Below are 26195 nucleotides of genomic sequence, written 5' to 3' on the forward strand. Positions count from 1 at the left end.
GCAGGGGCCCATTACTTACATCATAGGAGCCTACACAACACAAAACAAATGTTGCTGTATGTAGGGTTTTTTAATTTGTTTTTTATCTTATAGTTTGGAAATGTACAACCATTTTTTCCCTTTAAATTTTTTTGGGGGCCCCAAGAGAGTGGGGCCCTAAGCTGTAGCTTGTTTAGTTTATACGTAAATCCAGCACTGCCTCATTGTATGAAGCCTCCCACGGAAGAATTTGCTAATCTATCCTTTTTATCCATTTAGTACATTTATATCTGGCCTTTCCTGCCAGGGCTGCGTTGGCTATTAAACCAGTGGTTGCCAGCCTTTTTGTGGCAATCCCCCACCTAAGCATCTCTAAAATCCTGATCCCCTCCCTGACATATACTGTAATTCTTATTTTAGTGGTACCTCGGGTTACAGATGCTTCAGGCTACAGATGCTTCAAGTTACAGACTCCGCTAACCCAGAAATAGTACCTTGGGTTAATAACTTTGCTTCAGGATGAGAACAGAAATCGTGTGGCGGCGTGGTGGCAGTGGGAGGCCCCATTAGCTTAAGTGGTACCTCAGGTTAAGAACAGTTTTAGGTTAAGAACGGACCTCCAGAACGAATTATGTTCTTAACCCGAGGTACCACTGTATTCAAAAAGTGAATAGTTCACGTGGAGGAAGCCTAAAAGGCCATTAACTGTTAATAACTCAATTCTCGAATTGCCCCCCCCAAAAAAAATCAATTTGCCCCCCTGTGGTGCATGTGCCCCACATTGGGAACCACAGCATTAAGCAAAATAATGAAGCACATGCTAAAGGCATCAAGGGAAGGGGGCACAATATTGCTGGAAAATTTCCACACACCATGTGGTGCAGCTGAACAGGTTCCACAGAAAAAGGCTCCCACAATATGTGCATCATAGTGCAGCAAAAAATGCAAAAAGATTCAGTCGTGCTGAACTTTATAAAGTGATTGCAGAAGACAATATTTTACGGTTTATTATTGTTTATATTTTGAATTAGATCTACATGGGGGCATCAAAATCTTTTAAGTGCTATGGGCTTCTAAAGGTCTTAATCCGGCCCTGTGAGTTGCTCATAAAATCAAAGAATTGGAAGGGACACTGACTATCATCTAGTTCAATGCAGGAGTCCCATGCGGGGACAGAACCTGCTCAAGGCATTACACTATGGTTCTGCCCCCTCCATTTTATCCTCACAACAACAGCCTTGTGTCTGCGGCAGCTTCAGTAGTGAAACAGTGGGTGCTTCAAAACTGTCTGGGTGGAATTCAATCAGATACCAGCAAGTTTAGGACACACAAATTGGGCTGGGAAAAGGTCTTGCACAACAAACCTGCTCGCTCCCACCACCACCAAAATTGGACTTTTTTGCAATGAAAGCAATGGGAAATTGCACTGGGAAGTGTGGATTAGCGCTTGCTTTGATGCAACATCATCTATTGACCCCCGCGACCAAATCTGCATGAATGGTCATTAAACAGCCAACATCATCATCTAATCTCTCTGCACACAAGGATGAATGTGCAGTAAACAAGTTGTCTGAAAGCACTCAGTGACTGGCACAAGGACAAGCAGAGAAAAATATGAGATAAAATAAAGGGGGGAAGTACCATTTCATTTTCTTACTGAACTGTTATTTTAACTTCATAATAAAGTCCTGGGGGAATTTTCTTTTTCAAAGGACACCCAGAGAGCTTCATGGCTGAGGGGGGATTTTATGCTGAGAATTGCTGTTCTCTCTCATGTAACACTCCAGCTTTGGGCATGGAACCTGTGACCATCCAGATATTTTAGAATATAAGTTTCATCATCCCTGACCAGGTAGACTTGGACTGATGAGAATTGGAGTCCCACAGCAAAGTTTCCCTTGGGCAGTAAAATGTCCTGGGTCAGCCTTGACTTCTGAGAAACTAGTAATGAGGTGCATGGACCAATAACAGTCTGTGTCAGTATAAGACAGTTTCCTACATTCCTGGGCTCATTTAGATTATATAGATAGTAAGGTTATCACCTTTTGTTCCTGAGTCTTTAAAAGCTGCATGACGGAAATTCAGCAAGGGAACAAAAACAGAGAGTTGAGACTCTGGTACACAGGAAGGTGGTTTATTATGCCCAACACATCTTGACAAAGGACTTCTTCAGGGGAAGCATGAGACAAAATTGTAGACTGACACCAGTGTGCTTTCTGTATCCTATTTTCAGCTGGATATTGATTCTTCTTCCATCTAACATTTTGTTTCACGCCTGAAGACACTTTATCAACATACATTTGGCCTAATAAACCACTTCCCTGCATACATTTCTGTTGTTTTAACTTTTTTTCTGAATTGGATGTTCTTCCACCATATATTCTTCTGTCTGCTGTCCTGAACATGTTGTTGTTGTCCCAAGCATCCATAGTGGATGAAGTGACCATTTTAATTTCTGTGTAAGGTGGTTGTTAAAGGCCTGTAAAACACAACCATTGAACCCCTCACCAGCTGCAGTACATGTCCATCATATTTATTAATTGTAACATGGATTGTGGTTGCAGGAGTGGCATCCCTGAGACTTTGTAAATATAGCTTAGGCCATTGTTTGTGATTAGGAAGGATGTAAGACTCTTCCCCTCTTGCTTAACCACATTCCATTACTTGTCCAAGCAGGCAGTGCAATTTTGTGATATATATATATATAGTGAGTGAGTGAGTTGTTGGATGTTGTACACACCCTCATTGCCTGTCCGGGTTTGATCTCTATTTGATGTACAGTGGGGTACAAAATATGGTCTGAAGCTCAACATCAAAAAAACTAAGATCATGGCCACTGGTCCCATCACCTCCTGGCAAATAGAAGGGGAAGAAATGGAGGCAGTGAGAGATTTCACTTTCTTGGGTTCCATGATCACTGCAGATGGTGACAGCAGTCACGAAATTAGAAGACGCCTGCTTCTTGGGAGAAAAGCAATGACAAACCTAGACAGCATCTTAAAAAGCAAAGACATCACCTTGCCGACAAAGGTCCATATAGTTAAAGCTATGGTTTTCCCAGTAGTAATGTACGGAAGTGAGAGCTGGACCATAAAGAAGGCTGATCGCCGAAGAATTGATGCTTTTGAATTATGGTGCTGGAGGAGACTCTTGAGAGTCCCATGGACTGCAAGACGATCAAACCTATCCATTCTCAAAGAAATCAGCCCTGAGTGCTCACTAGAAGGACAGATCCTGAAGTTGAGGCTCCAGTACTTTGGCCACCTCATGAGAAGAGAAGACTCCCTAGAAAAGACCCTGATGTTGGGAAAGATGGAGGGCACAAGGAGAAGGGGGCGACAGAGGATGAGATGGTTGGACAGTGTTCTCGAAGCTACTAACATGAGTTTGGCCAAACTGCGAGAGGCAGTGAAGGATAGGTGTGCCTGGCGTGCTCTGGTCCATGGGGTCACGAAGAGTCGGACACGACTGAACGACTGAACAACAACAACAACAACGGGGTACAATGCCAATCACACAGGCATTGTTAGGACATGCTTTTTTTTTTTGCTCTCACCTTGTAAGTATTGAAAAAAATCCTTCCTCTAAAATTCTGTATTTCTTTCTGAATTTTAAACTACATTCAGCCTGGTAGCATCAGAGATGTCTCCTTCTTCTTTACTTGTTAGGCTATGCACATTAGCGGTTTGAAACACAGCAAGGTCATTTCCCTCCACTCAAGTATCGAGTGGCATTTGCATGTTGCTGTACACACCAAAGAGGGGTTGGGAATGTCTTCGCCTGGTGCATATTACCCATTTGCTTTTCCCAAACCTGAACCCACCCCCAAAGCAACTTCTGTTCATGCAGCCGTGATCTGCACATGCGCAGTGGCTACCTCATATGTATACACCTCAGCCAAACTGCAGTGAACGTGGCTGACATTTTCAAATCAGATGGAAGCTGGTTTGAGGAGGGGCACATCAAACAACAGTGTGTCTTAAGAAACTGCATTGCGGCTAACCCAGAGGTAGATAATAGGGTGGATATAGGGCTGGGCGACTGGTGCACATGTACTGAGTGCTGTGCTGAGGCAGTACCATTTCAAAGCCCAGGAAGTGTAGAGCTTTGGGAAGGAGACGGGCTCTGACAGGGTCCTAGAGGTCTTCCACCTCCTTTCCAAAGCCTAGTTAGTGCTTTTCCAGCTTTGGGAATGGGGTGGGAGGGCTCTAGCATCCTGCCACGGCCTTCTACCTCCTTCCCTGCCGTTGGGAAGGCAGCAGAAGGGTTGCCTCTTACAGAGCATCATAGTACCCAACTCTGCCACATGGCTTCAGACCCCTCTAGTGGGAGCACACTGGAACAAGAGTAAATAGTACTTAGTTAATTCCTCTGCTTAGGTCTGTGTATATGCTGCAGTTCCATGCAGACAAAAGAAATGCAGAATGCAAGAGGCTCAGCAGATAGGCTTCCAAGTTTACGAGGAATTCCTGGTGAAACTGCCATAATTAGAGAGAAACTCAGCAGGATTTCTAACTGCCAGGGTCCAATTGGACCAGATAGTGCAGCTATCTGAATGAAAAAAGCAACATTGCATTATTTTTAATGGTGCTTTACATTTTATTGTTGAACACCACCCTGATATTTTATTATATGGTGGCAGACATACTTTATTAACAAACAATGTAAAATAAGGCTAGATTAGAAGGCCCTTGTGGTCCCTTTCAATGCTACAGTCCCTTCCAATTCTATGATTCTATATGAGAAGTACTGTATGCATCATTTGTTAGGGTTTTTGAATGAAACTTCCTTGGCGCAAATTTCAGATAGATTTTGTTACTCTTGGTTTTTTTTGCCGCAGTGTACCACTGTAACGGAGTTAAGAGTGTGTTGTTCTCTAATTACAATGACATCCTTCAGTCTGATGCAGCTCCCTATTTCTGAACAGAGCTCTTAAATTATCATTGTTCAGCCAGTTTAATTTGAGTTGGCTACATTTCCCCATCCCTTTAGTACATGGAAGAAATGCCCAGCAGGTTGTAAAATGAGACTGATAAACTAATGCTAGTTTATTTTCAGCACAGCTTTCGATTATCTGAAACCATTTCACAATTTGTGGAGTGGGCAAGGAGGTGGGAAACAGAACCTCTCAGTGCTTCTGAGTGTGTAGACACAGAGCTGTTTTATAAAGAACAAGGATTAATCCAGGATATATGGGATTAGGGAGAAGAGCTTCCAAATTATGCATGCAGTTGTGGGCTGGTGCGCCCAATGGCACTGTTAGGGCAGAAAGCTGGAAGACCAACAATGGGTGGAGCCAGAGCCAGTGACAAACAGACCCCCCCCCCAAGACTGCAAGTAAGATGGCTGAATCCAGACTGAGGTTGGCGGGGCAGTGCCCCACTTGCCCCAGTGGACCGGCCTCCACTGTATGCAAATGAAACTTCCAGGTATGGTTTAACTCTAGCATCTCTCTTAAAAATTATGCACCGTGGTCAAAGGACTGGATGACTAGTAAAGCAAGCATAATTGGTGTAAGTGCACATACTAGCAAGTGAGTCAGCTCTCTTCCAGCTGGGCTAATATGAACCTTAGGAAATCTATTTATTTAAAGATGTATCCCACTCTTCAGCCTGAAAAAGGTTCCCAGATGATTTTTATTTTTATTTTTAAGAGCCTACCTTCAGGGTTACAGTGTTAGATGACAAAGTAAAATGGGAAGGAGGAAATAAGCAAATTTAGGCACAAGTTTTTACTTAGGAATGAAATGTACGTTAGTAAGACACGAGACAGAAGAGAACCGCTGAGCAAGCAGGATAACACGCAGAAAAGAAAATGCTGACTGTTACACACAAGCAGCAGTGAAGGGAGCTGCAGCAGATTTTTCACAAGCTCTGTGCAAAAAACAAGACATTCGTAGACAAGGAGAAAACCTTAATGAATGCAAGGTTGTCTTGGTTTGATATTGTGAATGCGAGAACACAAATGTTCCGTTTGTTGAAGTTTACTGTTGTAACAGAGAAAAAAAAATTAAATGAACGTGAGGCTGATACATCAACATAATTATGTTTGTAAAGTGAGCATTCTGCCGTACCACAGTAGGTACCAAACCAGAGGAAAGGACGGATACATGGAGGAAGAACTCCTGTTATATGCAACAAATCTCTTATTTAAAAAGACCGGCCCCCGCACCAGCATGGACTCACATGCTGCCAGAGAAGGGTTGCTGATGTAAGGTAACATGTTCTCTCTCACACTTCCTTGACTAGGAGTTTAGTAAGAAGAGGGTTGTGCATGGAGAATTGCATGTCCTTGCGTGGACTTCTGAACCCAATTTCTCCCTCGTGCAAAAGATTCTTTAAAGTAGAAAGGGCAACACCACCTTGAATGGTGAAGGACTTCAGAGGTGAATCAGAAGCCTCACTGAATGCACAGCAACTGAAAATGCATCTCGTTAGTTACAGCATGGTGCTGATAATGCAAATGTTGAGAGTTCGATCCCCATATGGGGCAGCTGCATATTCCTGCATTGCAGGGGGCTGGACTAGATGATCCTCAGGGTCTCTTCCAACTCTAAAATTCTATGTTTCTATCATTCATCTTAATGTGCATTCATTGCTTTTGCAATGCGATGTGCCAATAAACAGCATCTACACTGGGGTGCAAGCCAAGAACCCATATACTGTATGTGACTGCAGAGATGATGGGACATGAATAGGACATAATTTTTAAAAAGCTGCAAAGCAAATTATGGTTTGCTGGACCTCCAAGTAGAATTCAAAACTATTATCTTTAAAAATGTGTCTTAGTTCTTCAAACATCCCCCTTTGTTGTTTCTTTCCCCTTTCCTGTCGGCTTTAAACTTAAAACCTTTAGAAAATTTCCCCACCTTTACATTGTAAGTCCATCCTCTCCTGTTTCAAAATCCTAAGTTATAATTGGAGAAAAGGGAAACTAAGGTGGTGTACACACACACATTTCCCTCAATGAATTCTGGGCGTTGTAGTTTACTCCTCACAGAATTGCAAGCTCCCTGCAAACAACAATGATCAGAATTTTTAGAGGCAAAGAATGCACTTTAAATATATAGTGTGTGCACAGCCTAAATCCAAAATATATTATTGCATTTCTGAAAGCATGTGCAAGGGGAAACATGAGAGCTGCCAGAGCTTGCCTACTCCAACATTGCATCAACTATTCTACTATTGCTTACACAAGCATTTGTAGATTACTATCGCTGGCTATTTTCCTTATACTCCATTCTTTGGATCGAGCAATCTGTCCTGCAAATTATGCACGGCTCCCAGCCAGCCCAAGGGCCAAGTCTTGGCACATTTTCTTATCTGAACTCCCTGCCAAACCACATCCATTGGCCTCAAAGTCTGATTTCTACTTGCAACAAGCAAGGCTACATAATTCTTTCTCACCTCAGCATTCTCACACCTTGGTGATGGGAGGAAACAAAGGAGAAAGGAAAACCACAAAGATACCCATTGCTTAGTGTGAACCACCCATGTCATACAACAGTGCAAGAATATGAAATGAACTCAGCTCAGACAGATTCAAAATTGAGCAAGTTTCATGTGTAGGCAAACCTCGCCAAGGAGTTTCTGAATTCCTGACAGCTCAGGATAGTTCTGTGCTATAAATTAAAAAGCACATCTCAAGTGTAGAAGCATACAGGTGACAAAGCAGCAGTTATATTTTTTTAAAAATCCCAAGTACACCTTCTATATGGAAATTTCTGGGATAGCACCACCCAGTGGCATATACTCTCGCACAAGGTGCTGTGTGCCAACCTTTGGGACCTTCAAATTTGCACTACATTGTGTTCATGTGACTAATTCCAAGGAATTATTCTGAAGGCTTGATCAGCATCCTTGTTCCTTGACATACAAATGACTTACAAGAATACTGTGAGTCAGCTACTCTTAAGCTAGGAAACAATCTCATATCCATAGTTTACCCAAGCTCTGCAAACTGATCTAGAAAACATTGAAGGTTCACCCGAAAAGCAGCCTTATTTTATTTGCAGGGCACTGGGAAGGGGGGTGGGTACAGACCCAGAGTGGCATTCACCTCTAACTGGGGTTGGCTTTTACAGCACAAGCCAAAAACCCAGGGTTTAACTGCAACATTCTACTCCCTACAGTTCTCTATAGTAAAGGTAAAGGGACCCCTGACCATTAGGTCCAGTCGTGTCCAACTCTGGGGTTGCGGCGCTCATCTTGCGTTACTGGCCGAGGGAGCCGGCGTACAGCTTGTGTGTCATGTGGCCAGCATGACTAAGCTGCTTCTGGTGAACCAGAGCAGTGCACGGAAACACTGTTTACCTTCCTGCTTGGAGCGGCACCTATTTATCTATTTGCATTTTGACATGCTTTCAAATTGCTAGGTGGGCAGGAGCTGGGGCCGAGCAACGGGAGCTCACCCTGTCGCAGGGATTCAAACCGCAGACCTTCTGATCAGCAAGCCCTAGGCTCTGTGGTTTAACCCACAGCGCCACCCGCATCCCTCACCTATAGCCCGTCTCACCTATAGTCCCTTCTCTATAGCTTGTGTCCAAATGGAATCCTGATCCTGAGCTTGCTCTAAAACAGTAATTGTACTCATTCAGATGTCAATATATACACAGGGGGAAAAGACGCAGGATAGAACCCTACAGCAAAATGGATCGAACTCGAAATTGTAAGTTACAGGCAGGTAGCTGTGTTAGTCTGCCATAGTCGAAACAAAATAGAAAATTCTTTCCAGTTAGAACCTTAGAGACCAACTGAGTTTGTTCTTGGTATGAGCTTTCGTGTGCATGCACACTTCTTCAGATACACTGAAACAGAAGTCACCAGACCCTTATATATAGTGAGAGAGTGGGGAGGGGTATTACTCAGAAGGGTGGTGGGAATGGGCGATTGGCTGATAGATGTGGAAAACCTGTTAACGACTGCAATTGGTCTTACAGGAAAAGGCAAGGGGTGAGATGGCTAAAGATAGCTTTGTCATGTATAATGAGGTAAGAATCCAATGTCTTTGTTCAGACCAGGTCTCTCCATGGTTTTAAGTTTGGTAATTAGTTGCAATTCAGCAACTTCTCTTTCCAGTCTAATAGATTGGCTCACGTAGCCAATCAGAAGCTGTGCATTGGAAGTTGAATGTTTTGGAAATCGGACTTTCGGAACGGATTCCGTTCAACTTCCAAGGTACGACTGTACTTACAAATGCGTGCAACAAAGCAGCAAATTTTTATTGCTGTGAAATGCAGCCTCAAGAGGGCAAGTTTGAGCAGGAATTGAAGGGGGATTGACTTAATCCTTTCCCTTACAGTTGATTTCAATCTTGAAGGTCATTTTGAGATGCTCCCAGTCTCCAGTTCAAAATATATATACTTACCTGAGAGTTGTCCATTTGAACTCAATGGGGATTGCTTCCTAACAAACATGGTCTGCATCGATGGCATTGCTAGCCATTGTTGAAGGATAAAATGTCCACGCCTACTGTCTAGAATTCTAAGAGCATGCACTTATCCTGTATATTTTAATTATGGACATTTATATTGTAATGTTTGTGTAAATGGTTTTTATCCCTGTAAACACTTAGAAGTCCATTTTAGGTTTAAGTGCTATATAATTTCTTCTCAATCTACTAACTACATACTGTGCTGCTGAAATGAGCAGCCCTTTTGTATTCCTCCCCACGTCCAACACACATGCTCCAGCCATCACTGGGCTCTTTTTTTGGCAGGGTCCCCTATTAATCTGCAAACCTTTGGACCTCCCTCCCAAACCTATTGATATCTCCCTCTTAGGCATGGATGGTGTCACTTTGGATATTTCAGCATGGAACTCACTTCTGAACATTGAAAATTGAGGTGGTGGGTCAGAAAAACCATCTGGGCATGTGGTAGCAACTAATGTCTGTAGAGGTCAGTCACGTGCAGGACTGCACTTTTATGTCAATGGTGACCCATTTAGAACACTGGTAGCGAAGCTCAGGCCTGGGAGCCAAATGAATCCTGTCTCTCTCCCCCCACCCCTGGAAATCCTTCAAGTCACACTCCTTTGGGAACAGCACATAATAGGGTCACCAAACATCACTCCTTCCTCATCCTCCATTAGTCATCAGGGTTGGGTTGTTTTAAACGACTAACAGATAGCACTAGTTTCAGGTATCAAAAATATCTCATCTGTACCAATGAACTTTCCTGTAAGCTCCTCCCCTTTCTTGTTCAATAGGTACTCTCACCTCCAACACTCAACCCCAGCCTTGCAGAATACGGTACAGTAAGCCCCCAAATTATGCGTGGGTTATGTTCCAGGGATCACACCTAAAGCCAAAATTGCATATGGTCAAAACACACTGGCTGTCCCACCCACCATTGAAACCAAGGTTCCCCCCAAACACCTTTTTTTTGGGGGGGGGCAAGCGCATAAAGCTGAATGTGTGCAAGTTACAGGCTTACTGTATTACACTTGCTCTCAGGTCCAGCTGTCCAACATCCACAATTTGTTGACACTGAATCAGAGGTCCTTCTTTCTTGGGGAGACTCATTTTCTTCTCCTTGTTGTGCTCATTTATTCCTGTTCTCTCACCTCAAAATCTCACATCTCCCTAACCTCACTACTTTCAGCCATTGCCCCAAAGTTTCCACCTGTCTTGATTTTCAGCTAAAAACTTTCCCCAAAGCCCACTAACCATACCTTGCTTATTTTACAAGAGTTGGGTTGCAACTCAGCTTGCATTGTAAAGATATATCTGCAAGCGAAGGGCAGAGAAAACTCCAAGCTTCCTAGCAGTGATTCAGAATTGTCAGCATTTTAACTCCCTATGCCAGGCATGGCCAAACTTGGCCCTCCAGATGTTTTGGGACTACAACGGGACCAGTGATCAGGGATGATGGGAATTGTAGTCCCAAAACACCTGGAGGGCCAAGTTTGGCCATGCCTGCCTTATGCCAATATCTTACACCTCAAACTCTGAATTCTTTTTAAAAGCAACCAGTTCTTATCAGCATCCATTTTTCTCTTGCAATGCCACTTTCTGCCCTTCAGCCAAACCTCCTTCGACCGCATTCAATTCCACTCCCTTTCCCTGACCACATTGTTTTTCCCCACGTGTTCCTAGGAACGCTTCTAATAATTACTTGTACTGGCTTTACACTGCTAAGATCAGACTATATTTAGTGTGCTGTTTTATTGCTTAATTTTTTTTAGTAAATGTGCTGCTTCCCTTTTGAGACAATAAGGTTAATTCCCTTCTCATTTCTGCTGCCTATTAATTCTATAGGTGATGGAACACTGGTGTGTCGTTCTCTATCAAAAGATCCCTAGAACTGAGTATCAGGATTGCATGTGGGTCCTGAAGCATACATGTAAACTGCATACCTAATAGTAATATATGAGAAGCTGGACCATGCTGATTTGCAACAAAACGCAAGCACGGTTCTATTCACTCCATTACTGATTGTTAACATATCTTGTCTGCCTACTCCCCAAATCTACTCTGCTCCTTTTTGTTAGGCCTTTGAATGTACCATTAAAATTATCTATTTTGATTTCCAAGCTTAATTCAAACCTACTCATATTTACTTAACTTCATTTTGCGCCCAGCTCAACAGAAAGATACATACCAACGCATTACTTCTATTTAAATTTCACTACAATAAAAAAACTTTGCATATTCAGCTCTAGGAAATGCTGGCAAGAATTTTAAACTACAATAGAGATGAATCCAGTTGTTCATCCATTTTAGTGCTTACAGATACCCCATTAACAGGTGGCTCAATGTAGGTTAATCTCATCCACAACTGAATTTGCTGTATATCTACACCCAAACTCTATTGTTGACATCTCATTAGAAGCACAGAAATAAAATGGCAATTAGATCAGTGTTTAAGGAATTTTTATTAAAGCAAGAATTTTATAATCCAAATTATGGTTCTTTGCTCAGCTATCAATTCCTACTGTTAACTACAACAGTAGTGATATTCTGAGCGTTTTCCACAGTAAATTACAAAATTAAAGAAAGGAATGCTTTAAATTTTTGTACTGTGCTGAAAATTCTTTTCCTGGGTTTATAAAACATTAATTTGTTTTTTTAACTTTTGCTATTTTTTTGTATTTTAAATCAATAGGTAATCTAGGACCAACAGTTTTGCTAGTCCTGGCTTTTGTTGTGTACATAAGCTTCAAAGTTTCCTTTCCTTTTTTTATTTATTTTATATTTTGCAATGTTTTTCTCAATATTTAGTAGTTTTTCCATGTTTAGATATTTTTCTTCGGTGAAGCGAAATTATAATGCGTAGTCCCAGATCTTCTGTAACCAAAAGAATTAAAATATTATTACTGAAATATATTTCCTTTAGAAAAACAGATTTGTATTATATTAAATATTACTAAAACCAAACAGCATACTCTGACCAGGATCAGGTTTAATATGGGAACATGCCATGAGCCTGCTTAATCTTTTTATCAAGAGGGAACTAACTGTGTCAGCCCACAGAAATCTTGCATTAGAATTGCACCAAAGTTACTTGGACAAAAGATATGAAAAACCATCGAAATACATTCCTTTAGTTCTGAAATCAACAAACTTAAGGTTCATGGATTTTAGTGGTTTACATTCAGTGTGGATATCACCCAACCTATAGTCAGTAACGCTGCACAAGGGCAAAAATTCAGCTAACATCTTTTCCATTTGCTAAGTTACCAGTCCTTACGACTATCATGGATAGCCCTAGTTTTGGTTAAAAATAAATGCAAGTTGAATACTAATCTTTGATCTAGAACAGTGGTTCCCTCCTGCGGTCCACAGAACCCACTTGACGGATATGTGCCATGGACCCCCTAACTATCCAGGACATCCCATTTTAGAGGGACTGTGTCCAAAAACATGCAAGATCATGGCCAGACACATGTCTCATGTGAGATCACAGCACCCAAAGCTACATGTTTTGGGGTACCATACTCACATGGGTCATGTGACTTGCGTACAAGCGCAGCCTGGAAGACATGCAACCCAGATTTGTACTGGGACATGTTGGAGGGTATGGTGGCACCATAATAAAAACTACCACAGAGATATCAAGGTTTTCAAAAGTAGGGGGTCCATGTCTTGGCTTTTGAAAAACATGGGGGTTTGCAGTACTTACCTAATTGGTAACCTCTGATCTACAATATCTAATTTTAAAAAAAACTGTACTCCCTGACAATAAATGCTTCCCCACACTGTGAAACTGAAATCTTCATTCATGGTTGTGTAGGATTCAGACAGGGGATACGGTAGTAATGTATTTAAGGGCACACACTGCAAGTTAAGGAAAGCATCAACCCACAGTCCAGCATGACAATCTCTGCAACAGAGGTGGGACTGTTAGTAATTATGATGCTCCAGTACCAACGAACATTAAATAGGAATCACTGTGAGCAGAACTTTGGTACATCACCTATAGCTTGTCATCCTCCCCAGACATAAGATTTATTTCACACACACAGGTGCATCTATGCCTGCATTTGAAGCCGTTTTTTCCAGAATACTTACATTAGACACTTGGAACACCTGCTGGATTGTTAACTGCTTTTTGAGCAGCTTCTTTAGCTTGGTGGGCTTGCAGTACGGCTACAGCTTCATCAACCTAGTTAAGATGAAAACAATGTTATAAACATTGTTATAAAGGCAAGCTAGTTTAACAGATAAGCTGTACTTAAAAGAAAAGCACTTAAAGGAAAAAATACCATTGACAAAAGAATCCACCTACCTTCGAACGAAGAGATTCAGGAGACTCAAGCATATGGAGGAGTTCAGAATTGTCAATCTCCAACAACATACCAGTGATTTTACCCGCCAGAGTAGGGTGCATGGCGTGAATAAGAGGGAAAAGACGTTCTCCTAGAAAACAGTTGAAAAGTTTGCAAGGTTTATATTTGCCTCTTAATACCATTCCAAATAGATTTTCTTTTAACATGCCTCAAAATAAATACATTAGCCATCTACATATCAATATTTTTTACCCCTTTAGCTGAATAGCAGAAGTTTTTTTTAAAGAATAAACCCACTTAAGTTACTAGAACTGAAAAACTGTAATAATTAGCAAGCAGACATTGCTTCATAATTTGTAAGGTTATGAAATCACATCCCTTTCTCCAATTATACCCTAACACACTCAGGCAGTTTGCTCACCCAGATTCTAAACTCTTCAGATTTATTCTTTCTCCACCCCCCTGGATCCTCAATACCCTCTTTTCTCTGCACAACTTCCCTTCAGAGTTAACTGGGCCCTCAGTAGTAGACCCACTTTTCCTAAGCAATCCCAGTGGGAGCCACATTTCTAGAAATCCTGGCCCTGTAGGGTTGGATCCAAAAGCGCACTACACTGGGGTAAATATATAAGAAAAACAAAGCTATAACCAAAGATGATTTCTGATTGTGCAGAAGAGGAAAAATAAGAACTGCTGCACAGCCCACCTATCACTGCGTGTGCTACTGCACAACTATTTGGAGGAAGCAGCAGCAACCACTTCCCCAGCACTCACGGGTCATTGGACTCAGCCCTAACTTTTTGGACTTCTCAGGAAAACATGCCAAATGGTGCTGCTGCTATCTGCCCTCCCCCATGCATGGACACCCCAACTCTTACCACATGAGCCCCACCTCTCTGCCAAATATGGACTTACCCAACATCTGCTTTTGTTCCTGTGGAGGGGCAGAAGCCAACATGGAAGCAGTCAAAGGTTCCTGACCTTGGACATGGACAGCAGGCTAGAATTTGAGACGATTTAACAGGATTAAAATGGAGAACATAATTTGTGTAGTATGTTCCAAGTTACATTTGCATTAATGTCACTCAGAAAAACTATTTCTAACCCCATACAAGTCCACCTAACCCTATTGTTTTCAATAGGCTAGGGCATGTCCAACTCTGCAAGTGCTCATGTTATTAATATAACCGACCCCATACCAAAGTGCTGCTGTAACTGTTACGCTTACCTGCTGCATAGCAACCTGGGGCTGTGTATTAAGGTGTTGCTGAGGATTGCGAACACCTGCCGCATACTTGTACTGAGGAACCGTGCGTACGGCTGGAGTAGCAGCAGCAGCAGCGGCAGCTGGACGTGGACCCATTGTTTGTGTTGATGTGTTTGCTGGGAAAACAAAGACTCTTTTCAGGCCAAGCAGCATATTCTATTCAAACTGTTTCAGCAGACTACCTTTCACAGTCTAGCTTAAGACAGTCTTTTAAATACACAATACATTCAAATTTTCAGACAATTAATAGCGTGCATTAGCTAAACCAAGCCAGTATACTTAAAATAACTGATCTCCAGAACTCACCAACACGCTGTGTTGACATTACTCGTGGAACCTGTGATGAAGCTGGCCTCATGGTACTGAATGGTGGTCTGGGAGCTGCTGGGCGGATGGCACTTGGCATGTTCTGGAAAGCTGCATTTGAAATTAATTCATGGTAAGTATGCATTTCTGAACCAACACAAATCAAGCTTTGGTCAAATCCAAACACCCCCCAAATCCCTAAGAAAAGCAAGTCACTTACGATGAGGTCTGGCACCCTGAGTAGTCCAGCGAGGACTTGGTCTGAGCTGAGCAATTTGGCTAGTAGGATAGTATGCAGCACGGTTTTGCATCTGTCAAAAAATAATAATGTATTTGTTTCATTCATCAGCTTCAGTGCTTTGCTGTACCAGAAAAAAATGCTTAAGGAAATTAACAGTTATTCCATTCAAATTAAAATGCCTGATTATTATTTATTAAAGAATAATAATAATAATCTGGGCTTTTTAAATCTTCACACTCAAAGCTAATTTAAAACACACCATGTGTCTAGCAAGTCCATTGCAACCGTACATGTTTGTACTCAGTAAATATAAGAGTAAATGTAATAGGGAACATAATGTAAATCATACCTGTGGAATAGCTGCCATGACATAACCTGAAGGAGGCGCTGGCTGGTACGGGTTGATGACTGGATTCGGCACTGCTCTCACACTTGCCATTCTCTGCATGTACTGGTTGGTGAGGTGAGCTTGGCGTTCTTCTTTACGTTGGGCTAAGGCTACATAAAGTGGTTTGGTGGCCACAATTCTACCATTCATTTCTGTGACTGCTTTGGTTGCTTCTTCTGGTGAAGAAAAGCAGACAAACCCAAATCCTTTACTGCGGCCCCCTTCCATCATAACCTGTAAAAATAAAAAATGCAACCATAAAAATGCAATGTAGAGAACACTGGACAATGTTATTTGCACAAGCTGCAATAGAATATAGTGATTGAACATAATCTAACTAATTAATCGTGTGTAACGTTTCTTTTTGCTGCCAAAAGCATACCTAGGAATTTTCATTCAGGGGATGCATCTCTCAGCAGAATTCAGGAAACTTTTGCAGATTCCCCCTTCCCCTCAGAATCCCCTGCTTTGGAGGGTTAAGGTGTAGAAGATGGTGCTGAGAGGAGGAGGGAAGAATCAACAAAACTCACTTCCCACTTTTCCACAGTGGAATAATCAAAAGCCTCCTGTAGACAGAATGTGCCTTTTTGTTCACAATAGTGAAACCTGGCTCTACTTTCATTTCTCTTAAGTTTTAAAATAAAAGCCACTCAACAGCTTTTGAAAATCTAACAGCATAGATTTTGTTCTGCTACAGACAAATCTCTATGTATAGATATAGAATTTATTTTATCTACTGTACTGCGGGGTACAAATAAATTATTATTATTATTATTGACAGTTACTCGCCCTACAAGTCACTCTAACAGCTAATTAAAATGCCATTTACCTTTGCACTAGTGATGGTACCAAATGGTGAAAATTCTTTGCGTAGGCGCTCATCATCAATTCCATCATCGAGGTTTTTCACATAAAGGTTTACACCCTGAAATATTGAGTAGTTGAAGCGATCAGTATGCAGAACATATAACCCATTGAAAATAGTATTTTTTTTGTATTTAGTCGCACCTCATGTTGCGTTCACTGCGGGTTGCGAACGGCGCAGGTTACGAACACGGCAAACCCGGAAGTGTTTACTTCCGGCTTTCGCTATGCATGCATGCACAGAAGCACGATATCGCCGCTCAGGTTGCGAACTTTTCGAGGTGCGAACAGCACCCCGGAATGGATTGTGTCCGCAACCCGAGGTACCACTGTATTAAATTTGTATACCACTCTTCACCTGTAGATTTCAGGGCAGTTCACAACATAAAAATACCATATAAAGAACCCCACCACCACCACTAAACCTCCCCTCCCCCAAATATTCAGTTAGCATCCTACCTGGTATCTGGTGATCCTGTCCTGCTTCATTTGTTCAAATTTGCGCTTCAGCTCTGTTTGTCTTTCTACTTTTTTCTGAGCTCGACCAACATATATTTGTTTTCCATTGAGTTCCTTTCCGTTCATCTCATCTACAGCCTTCACAAATAAAAAAGGTACTTTAACTTGTTTGTCATAGTTGATTCCACATGGCATTAAGTCAGGTCCCCCAATCAAAAAGCTAGAGCAAGTAAAAAAAACAAGGAATCTAAACACACATAAACTAGGTGGATGGAATGCACAGGTTGAGGCAGTGTGCTTCTATCTTCCTAGCACATGAGAGGGAATAATACACTGTAAGAACACTATATGAAGAAGTAACTTGGCAACAGATTTACAGCAGGACTGGGGAGATGTTTTGGTTCAGTAGGCCAGATCTGCATCTCACTCACCCTGTGAGACAGGTGGGTGGGACTATATATCTATAATCTGATGTCATAATGCCCAAATTTGACCCAAATGAGTGAGGAGATTGGTCAACCAGGATCACATTTGACATCAGGTGTGGGGTAGATGGGCAGTTTGGGAAAGGTTTGATGAGTCAAATGAAAAAACTTGACAGACCAAATTTAGTTCATTGGTCAAAGGCTCCCTAGCTTGATTTAGAGGACAGATTAATATTCCTTGGATCACTATTAGACGTATTTTAGAAAACCTATCTATTAAGAGAATCAATTAATATAAAGATATATAAAAATAAAAATTAGGCATATTCTGTTTTAGATCCGGTTACACTAAATAAGAGTGTCCAAAACCATTAGTATTAATTAGTGACCACCCACAACACTTATTCTTATAAAATGTATAGACTTACTTTCTGAGCATCCTCGTGTCTTTCAAAACTGACAAAGCCAAAGCCTTTGGATTTCCCACTCTCATCAGTCATAACTTTCACACTTAAGGCAGGCCCTAAAAAGTACAAAGATTTAATTTATTTTACATTTTATTTATAATATTAATATACACCATTAAAAGATATCATGGCAGTGTATAATAAAAGCATTAAATAATAAAATACAGCACAAATGACCAACACGGATTCAAATTAATTCTCTAAAAAGGCTTGTTTTCAGCAGACAACACTTTTTACTTAGAATATTTGTAAACTGACTACTTGTAAGGATACATGAATACCCTGTGTTTAGAAAGAATGCACTCTGTACAATATACAACACACTAATTATTAACTAAATCTTGGCAAAATCATTTGTAGCCAAGGCAACCCATTTGGGAGACTAATTTCCCAACTAGTTATAAATTAGTAGTCTGACAAATTACATGGCCATGTCAGACTCTGGTTGGCCTTGTGGATCTCATTTTATAATGAATGCCTTAATTTCTTGGACATGCTACAATATTAACTCCTTGAAGAAAATTAACACTGCAATCATGGACTGAACAGACTATAATTTACAATTATTACTAACCCAACAGTAAATTGGCTTTTGGTATTATACTAGATTAAAGTAAACACATTAGAGATTTTATTCTGCCCTACATTAAATCACTTGGCTATTTTCAATGTAGAAGAATGGAATGATTTTTCTTGTTTTATTTAATGCTAACTTACCAATTGTTAAGATGACAACAAATAAGCAGCTGTGTTATCACACATATTCCCCTTAATACTTCTGTTCTTGAGAGCAAACTATTGTCTTTGGCCTTATCAGAGCCAGCTTACGTTACATTGCCAAGACCTTCAGATTTCCAAGGATCTGAAGTCAGTTTGGAACCTTGGTTTCAAATCCTTAAGTGGAAGCTCTGGTTGGCTCCAACGGCAATCAATAGTGCTGCGAACCTAACTCATATAGGTTGAAATCAATGGCAGGAATCTGCACTCCAGAAGGGAGTAAAAGGGCACAAGCGATTGCAGAAGGTGCCTGTCTCAGTTCCTGCCATCTACAGCTAAAAGGTTAATAATAGCCTGACTGTATAAAGCAGGTTATTATCAGGAGTTGGGGTAGGCAAGCTGCAGTTGGGTGCAAGCACTATGATCACACCAGGTCCTAAATCATTTTCGAATACATGAAAAGGAAGTGACATTACCAAACTTGCCAAAGAGTTCCTTAAGTCTCTCATCATCCATGTCTTCTCCAAAATTCTTGATGTAAACATTAGTGAACTCCTTAGCACGAGCCCCAAGCTCTGCTTCACGTTCTTTACGAGATTTAAACCTTCCAACAAACCTAGTTAAAAAAGCAAGGTGAAAAGCTGCTTAGATTTGACAAGATTCAGGGCATTATTTTCTTTCTATTAAGGAGGTACTTTATATAGTAAAAGCCTGGTGCTTACCCATACCCTGTGTCAGCTCCTGGCAAGCGAGCTGCTGCCATAGCACACTGCAATATTCCCCCGGTAAGGGAAACAGCAGAGTAAGCTACTCCCAGCCTCTCTATCTGTCATGGAAGACAGATTGTTCAGAATGGGGCAGCCATACTACTCAAAACATGGCAATGTGCTATGACTGCCCCCAATTGTGACATACTGTCGCTCTCACAGTTCATGTACAATGAATGAAATAATTCCCTCCCTTTTGTTTTCTGAACATATTTCCAATTACTGAACAAACACTAGAAGCAAGAAGTTATAATTGATAAAATCTCTCTTCTAAATTCATTTCAGCATTAAAATTTTTTATAAAGCATTAAGGAAACTCACACTTTACGATCATTAAGCAGCATTCCATTCATTTTTTCAATAGCTCTTTCTGCAGCTTCTTGTGTCTCAAAGTGTACAAACCCATAGCCTTTGGATCCATTTTCATCACATACAACCTATGAAAATTATTAAGATACGTAAGATGACTGGAATGTAATTATGCTAATTTCAATGCTGAATCACTGTCCTAGGTTCTTTTTCCTTTCAACTCACCTTACAAGAGAGGATGTTTCCAAAAGCAGAAAATGTATCATACAAAGCTTTATTATCAATTGACTTATCCAAGTTTTTAATGAAGATGTTTCCAACACCACTCTTACGTAGAGATGGATCACGCTGAGACCACATGATACGCACTGGCTTGCCTTTAATGACATCGAAATTCATAGTATCTAAAGCTCTCTCAGCTGCAAAAGAAGTTAGTAAGTGTTAAAATTATTTAAATCTTTAAGGCAACACAAATATCACATAGATACCACTAAGAAAATTAATTGTTAACGTCTTTGCACCCACTTACAAAATTTAGTTTGATCTTGGCTTCTGGATCACCACCAAAATCAAACACTGTTCTAATTTGTGATGTCCCGGAAAGGCAGTGCAATTCCAATGAATGGGGTAAAAACTGGACCCAGGGTAAGCATTCCAAGGAGAAGACAATGGGCAATATTCAGTAAAGTAGTTTTGCTAGTACAAGGATTTTTGTTTGTACAATGAACCTCTCTCCCACAAGCTTTCACTTTTAAATGTATTTCAAATGTGAATTTCAGCACTATTTTAGCACAGTCCCATACACACAGCCATCAAACCTCTTTTTCTATTCTTGTGCCTCTAGGCTTTCTGCAGTTCTGTTGCATGGTCCCAAAATGATGTTAGCAAAGAAATCCTCAGCCCTCAGCCCCAAATGATGCTGCACTTTTCAGAGTGGAAGCTCAATGTTTCGACTTACCCATGAGAATGTTCCTGAGATAAGAGTATTATGGGCCAACAAGCATATCAGACACATGCATTGACTCTCCCCACCCAACACAGAAATTAACCTGGCAAGGAAGGGGCAAACTGTCACTTGAACAGGAAAACTATGTCTGGTTAGGCACTATGAACCAAGTGGCACCTTTCTTCCCTACCCACCCATTTCCCTGCTCAGAGCAATGAAACAACTGGAAAGACCCACCATTTCCAAGCTGCTTTTCTGCCCAGCAGCTCATTCAAGCATTACCAGGAGCTTTTGGCAGCCTTAGGAGCTATCTGTAGAAGTCAATGCTGTTACAACCATTTCCATGTATTTACTGACCTTCCACAATTACTGCAAGCAGTTACCGGTAAATCATAAATCCTATGTCATGATTCCTGGATATGATCCTGTAAATCAACTGTCTCTAGGTAAGCATCTGAATGAGCCAAGTAGTACCACCAAATACCTGTGCAGACTGAAAAAGCTTGAGTGGAGACTCCCAGTTAAAACTTGCATTTCTGTCTAAGAAGCTTATTGCTCTGTAAAGAGGCAGAATCTTCAACTCAGATAGCAAGCCCCAGCTAACAACCCACTGGAAAAAATAGCCAGGCTCTGACCGTTGACTATTCCTATGGTGGAGAGAGAGATGCAAAGGTAATGGCTCTGCAAAGCTTTCTGTACATCGGAGCCAGCCAAGGCTGTCATCTGTTTTGTACAAAGCAGCACTGAGACAACAGCTCTGCTTGTCTCTCTCTAGGCACAGATCGCACTGTGTGAACTGCTAGCTCAGCACAGCACTGCTGTAACACAGCCCTTTTCTATGCCTACATAATCTGCAATGAAGGGATAAGGAGCTAGAATTCAGCAAAGAGCAAAGCATGGGTGGCTATTCCTTGTGATCCTGTTTGCAACACTGCTTTAAGTGTGTAGTCACTATAAAAGTGTAAAAATTCCTCCCCACTGGAATGCTTATGCAAATTATTAAAAAGCACAAAAGACAGTGTCCTACTCTTGTTCATTCTAGCATTTATGTTGGAATAAAGTGAAAATTGTTGAAAAGCTCTCCCCTCCAAAGGAGGTTTATTTTGCTTAAACAAGTTTTCTGTGAACTCAGAAATATTGGTCATTGAAAACATGCTTCTTCACATCACTTGAAGAATTTACAAATGTCATTTTTTACTAGAGTCTACACAAAGACAAAACATGCTGCTCCATCTCTGTAGAATACTTCTTACAATGAATTTACTAGAACTGGTTGAATGGATCACCCACCAGAGAAAAGGTCAAATTATTCTGCAGCTGGTAGAAAAAAATAGCAAAATACCTTAGAGAAAAATACCTACAGGTAAGCTCACTCCTGGTCAGTTTAGATGTGTATGTGAATTGGCTTACTCTTGTCAAGTGTATAAACTTAGGAACAAAGGACGCAGACGCTCCCATTCTTCTCACTTAAAGATAAGAGCTCTAATGCAACTTGGCAATAAGCTGTCAAGACAGACACTATTTGGTGTAGGACCAATGTGTCCACAGAAAATTATCACAACTGTCTGACATTTAATAGAAACTAAACTGGTTCAAGTCATCAAAGGTACATTAAAAAAACCATTCTTCTCTACACATCAGTGCAGGCCACCTGCTCTCAAAGTGTCAGCCTTAAGGTAAGACTAGCAGACGGGCTTAGGAAAGAGCTTCTCAAAGACCCCACTCCCTTCCCATTTCTGGTGTCTTGACTGGGCAAATGCTCACCTGCCCCTCATCAACCAGGAATGGTCAACAATATTGGCCTCTTAAAACCCTGTTTGCCAGCAAGAGAGATGGTTTTGGCAACTTCCTGTCCTGTCTGTGGGGAATCGACTCCCCCCCCCAATACACCAATTTGATGGATTTTTCATTACATGCAAGGTTTATAAATTAGTACCCGCGACCAAAGGGCACCAAGCAGCCCAATTCAGAAACTTATAATTAAGCGTGGCTTGCCCTAGTTTTATTTCGCGCGGTCACACGACCCACTTGCGCCCGTTCCTCCGTCGCCATTTAAGGCCCAAATTATCGAGGAATTTCCTTCAAGACGCCTCTCATCTCGGACTTCCTCATTGAGCCGGCGGAAGCGAGGCGACAGGCCCGCCCTGGTCGCTGACTCCCTCCCCCCCCCCACCCGCGCCAACTTAAGGGCCCTGCCTCGTGATCCGAGAAACTTGGGCCGGTTCCGAGATGCCAACCCAGGCCTTTTCGCGGAAGGAGGCCCCGTGGCAAAAAAGCAGGCCCTGCCGATGACGAGGCCTCCTTTTTTCCCTCCCGTTCAGGTGCCGCGGGGGCCCCTCCCCGCCACGAGGCCTCTCCCGGCTCCCCGACAACGCGGTGGGGTCGAGCGGCGGCAGAAGCTGGCCTCGCGCGTGTTTCCCCCCCCCCCGTTATTCCCCCCTCTGGACAGAAATGTTTGATAATTTCACATGGAGGACGAGTCCTTGCGGGGTCGGGGAGAAAATATTTATTGGGAAGCGCCGCCGCGAGGCAGGCCCAGGACTCTCCGAAGGGGCCGCGTTTAATCCGTAAAATGGATGCTCCGGGGATGACTCGCGTGGAGGAGGCGGGGAGAAGCGGAAGGGGAGGAATGCGCGGCGGCCCTCGTGGGGGTGCGAGAACATGGCTCCGGGAACAGGAAGCCAGAGGCCGGGAGGGCAGCCACTCCCAAGCCCCCACCCCCAAGATAGGGCAGATTCCGCCTGGAAAGTCCCTGGAAATGCCTCGCCGCCGTCCCCCTCCGGCGCTCCTAGCACGTGTCCCCGTCCCACCCGCTCCTTCCCCATGTGCCCGCTCCTCAAAGTGTGGGGGTAAAATAAGATAAGAGAACCAATCGCCCGACCAGCTATGGCAGCTTCTCTGCCCTCCCCGTCCCCCCCCCCCCCCCTTTTCCCAATTCCTCACCGTCGGCAGGCTGCTGGAAGTTGACATAGGCGTAGCCCAGGGAGCGCCGGGTGATCATGTCCCTGCAGACGCGGATGGAGAGGATGGGCCCGGCGGGGCTGAACTTCTCGTAGAGCATGGCCTCGGTGACATCGGGGTGCAGGTCCCCCACGTAGAGCGAGGCCATCGGGTAGCTGGGGGCGCTGGGGTTCATGCTGGCGGGGGGACGGGGAGGGGGGGCGAGGAGGCAGGGCAGACTCGCGAGCGCCGAGGAGGCCGCGACGGGCCGCCGGGTTCGATACTCAACGGCTCCGCGGAGGCGGTTGGCGACGGTTGGCGGGCCGCTCGAGCGCTCGTTGCTGCCGGCAGCAGGAGCGGGTTGTTGCTGCTGCTACTACTGGAAGCGGCGGCGGCGGCGGCTCTTCTTTTTCTTCTTCCTGCTGCTCTTGGTAGTGGCTTGGGCGGGTCTCCTCTCGGCTGCGCCGGGTCTGGGACTTCGCTTCGCTTCGCTTCACCGGGTTATTTTATACCAAACCGGCCGGTTTCAGATAGGGGCGGGTGGTAGTCGAGGGGTTTTTTTTAATGGTTTTTTCGGGCTTTTAAGATTTTTTTGGATTTTTAAAGGTTTTTTTTTCTTTTAGTAATAAATGGTGCGGCGGAGCTGGTGTGCCCGGGGAAGGCCGGAGCACACACACTACGCACAACAGCACCTTCAGCGGCCGGGGGACAAGGGGGAGGCCGCCGCCCCGGCCGCGCACTATATATAGAAGCCCCGCCCCCAGCCGCCTCTACCATACAGCACGCCACGCACTGAAAGGGCTCGGCGCGCACGCGCCGACACAAAAGGGAGAAAAAGAGAAGGAGGAAAGGGGCGGAGCAGAAGTGCGTGGCGGTTGCGTCTGACGCCATGGCTTACGAAAAGGTGCCCGGGGTTGGGCAATAGGTTGCGCATGGGCAGTTGGAAGACGCAAGAGAGAATAGGCGGCTAGATCACAGGACTATTGTGGCGGTGGGGAGAGCGGCGGTAAGGAGGGAAAAAGGAGCGCATGCGCTGCTGGCTTCCTTGCGGTTAAAAAAAACACCAGGCCATTAACCTTTGTAAACGACGCATGCGCAAGGGGAATGGCAGGCTATTACAGGTCTACGAATAGCAAGCGTTTTCGTAAAGAACGCTTCAGACTGGCGCATGACAGTCAGGTTTCATGAACGCATGCGCAGAAATGGGTGTGTTTTTTTTAACAGAAAAAGCTGCTCACACAGCTTTAGAGAAGAAATAATTGTTTAGTTAATAGGGAGAGGGAAGAACTGGTGGTTGTTTACTGTGCTGCTGGTAAAAAAGTAAACTCAAGGAGGGGGGATCTTACTCTGAATAGTTTAGACTGTCATTGTTTCCACCATTAAAATGTCGATCATTTGTCCTTGTTGCTGTCATAGTTAAGCTTTTCTGCTAAGGTTGGCTACCAAAATGGCTTTGCAGCAGTTAAAATCCAGAACAAAAAAATAGTAGATTTTCAGACTGTTCTGTTGAAAATACCATTTCTTGGATAGCCCTACCCAACAAAGGCACACTGCTCCATTCTCTTCTGAGACTGACAGATGCTAGGATAGCGCAGTTGGTTAAAGTGCGCTGCTAATAGCACAAAGGTTGCAGGTTCAATCTCCATATGGGACAGGTGCATATTCCTGCTTGCAGGGGGTTGAACAGGGCAGGTCTGTGGTTGTTTCTGCCCTCCACCCCCAATTTCAGCTCCAAATCTTTCTGCCCTGAAGTAGGAAATTCTGTGCATCTGAAGTTTACCATCACTGACAGATGCTTGTGATGGGATCCTGACATTATGGCTGGATAAGAAACTGGATGAACACCTGTTTATTCATTACATTTGTATCCCAACAATTCAATATGGTACAGTAAACGGAGAGCTCCCATCTAGCTGCTGACCAAACCTTGATCTGTTTGGCTTCAGCATAATTCTACTTTCTTAAAAGAGATGAGTTACCTCTTATTTATTTGTTTGTTTGTTTGTTTGTTTGTTTGTTTGTTTGTTTAATATCCTGCCTTTCTCCCAGGACAAGACCCAAGATAGCTCACAACATGAATTAAAAAACGTGAAATTATAAACTAGACATATTAAAGCTAAAAGCACATCGATCAATATAAATATTTAAAAGCACACACAAATAAGTTCCCTATTAAAACAACACTGAATTCAAACACCTAAAACCATTTAAAAATAAACCAAAAAGGAAATGTATATCACCCACGCTCAGAATACTCTGCCACAATAACCTGTTAGTGGCCATAGGCCTGTCCTAAACAAAATAGTCGTTGTCAGCTAGTGAAAGAAAAACAGAGAGGGGGCCAGCCTAGGCTCTTGGAGAGGAGTTCCACAATCTGGGAGCAGTAGCTG

The 26195-nt window shown here is 42.8% G+C and overlaps 1 protein-coding gene across 2 annotated transcripts; it reads right to left on the reverse strand.

Moving 5' to 3' along the window:
* Positions 1 to 11836: 11836 nt before the first annotated feature.
* PABPC1 (poly(A) binding protein cytoplasmic 1) lies at positions 11837 to 24148 on the reverse strand. Of its 2 annotated transcripts, none has more exons than XM_033155678.1 (15): positions 23809 to 24148; positions 20145 to 20338; positions 19932 to 20047; positions 19329 to 19459; positions 18088 to 18182; positions 17235 to 17372; positions 16741 to 16836; positions 15873 to 16145; positions 15503 to 15593; positions 15283 to 15393; positions 14938 to 15092; positions 14625 to 14709; positions 13709 to 13839; positions 13492 to 13585; positions 11837 to 12267 (listed from the first exon to the last, which is right to left on the reverse strand). In XM_033155678.1, the coding sequence occupies exons 1-14, from the start codon at positions 23999 to 24001 to the stop codon at positions 13493 to 13495; spliced, it is 1902 nt and encodes a 633-aa protein (XP_033011569.1). In that variant the 5' UTR covers positions 24002 to 24148; the 3' UTR covers positions 11837 to 12267; position 13492. The 2 variants fall into 2 exon arrangements, with proteins under 2 accessions (XP_033011569.1, XP_033011568.1); XM_033155677.1 differs by having other exon boundaries at positions 19320 to 19459.
* Positions 24149 to 26195: the final 2047 nt, after the last annotated feature.

The sequence above is a fragment of the Lacerta agilis genome, chromosome 7, assembly GCF_009819535.1.
Source record: "Lacerta agilis isolate rLacAgi1 chromosome 7, rLacAgi1.pri, whole genome shotgun sequence".
Classification (NCBI taxonomy): Eukaryota; Metazoa; Chordata; class Lepidosauria; order Squamata; family Lacertidae; genus Lacerta; species Lacerta agilis.

Bases quoted from the DNA above. Each gene is read 5' to 3' on its own strand.
- PABPC1 (XM_033155677.1), bottom strand. From the start codon at position 24,001: ATGAACCCCAGCGCCCCCAGCTACCCGATGGCCTCGCTCTACGTGGGG. The intron at 19,460-19,931 runs GTGAGTTTCCTT...TTTTTTAACTAG, and splicing joins CTGCTTAATGATCGTAAAGT to GTTTGTTGGAAGGTTTAAAT. The intron at 14,710-14,937 runs GTAAGCGTAACA...CTCAAATTCTAG, and splicing joins CCCAGGTTGCTATGCAGCAG to CCTGCTGTCCATGTCCAAGG.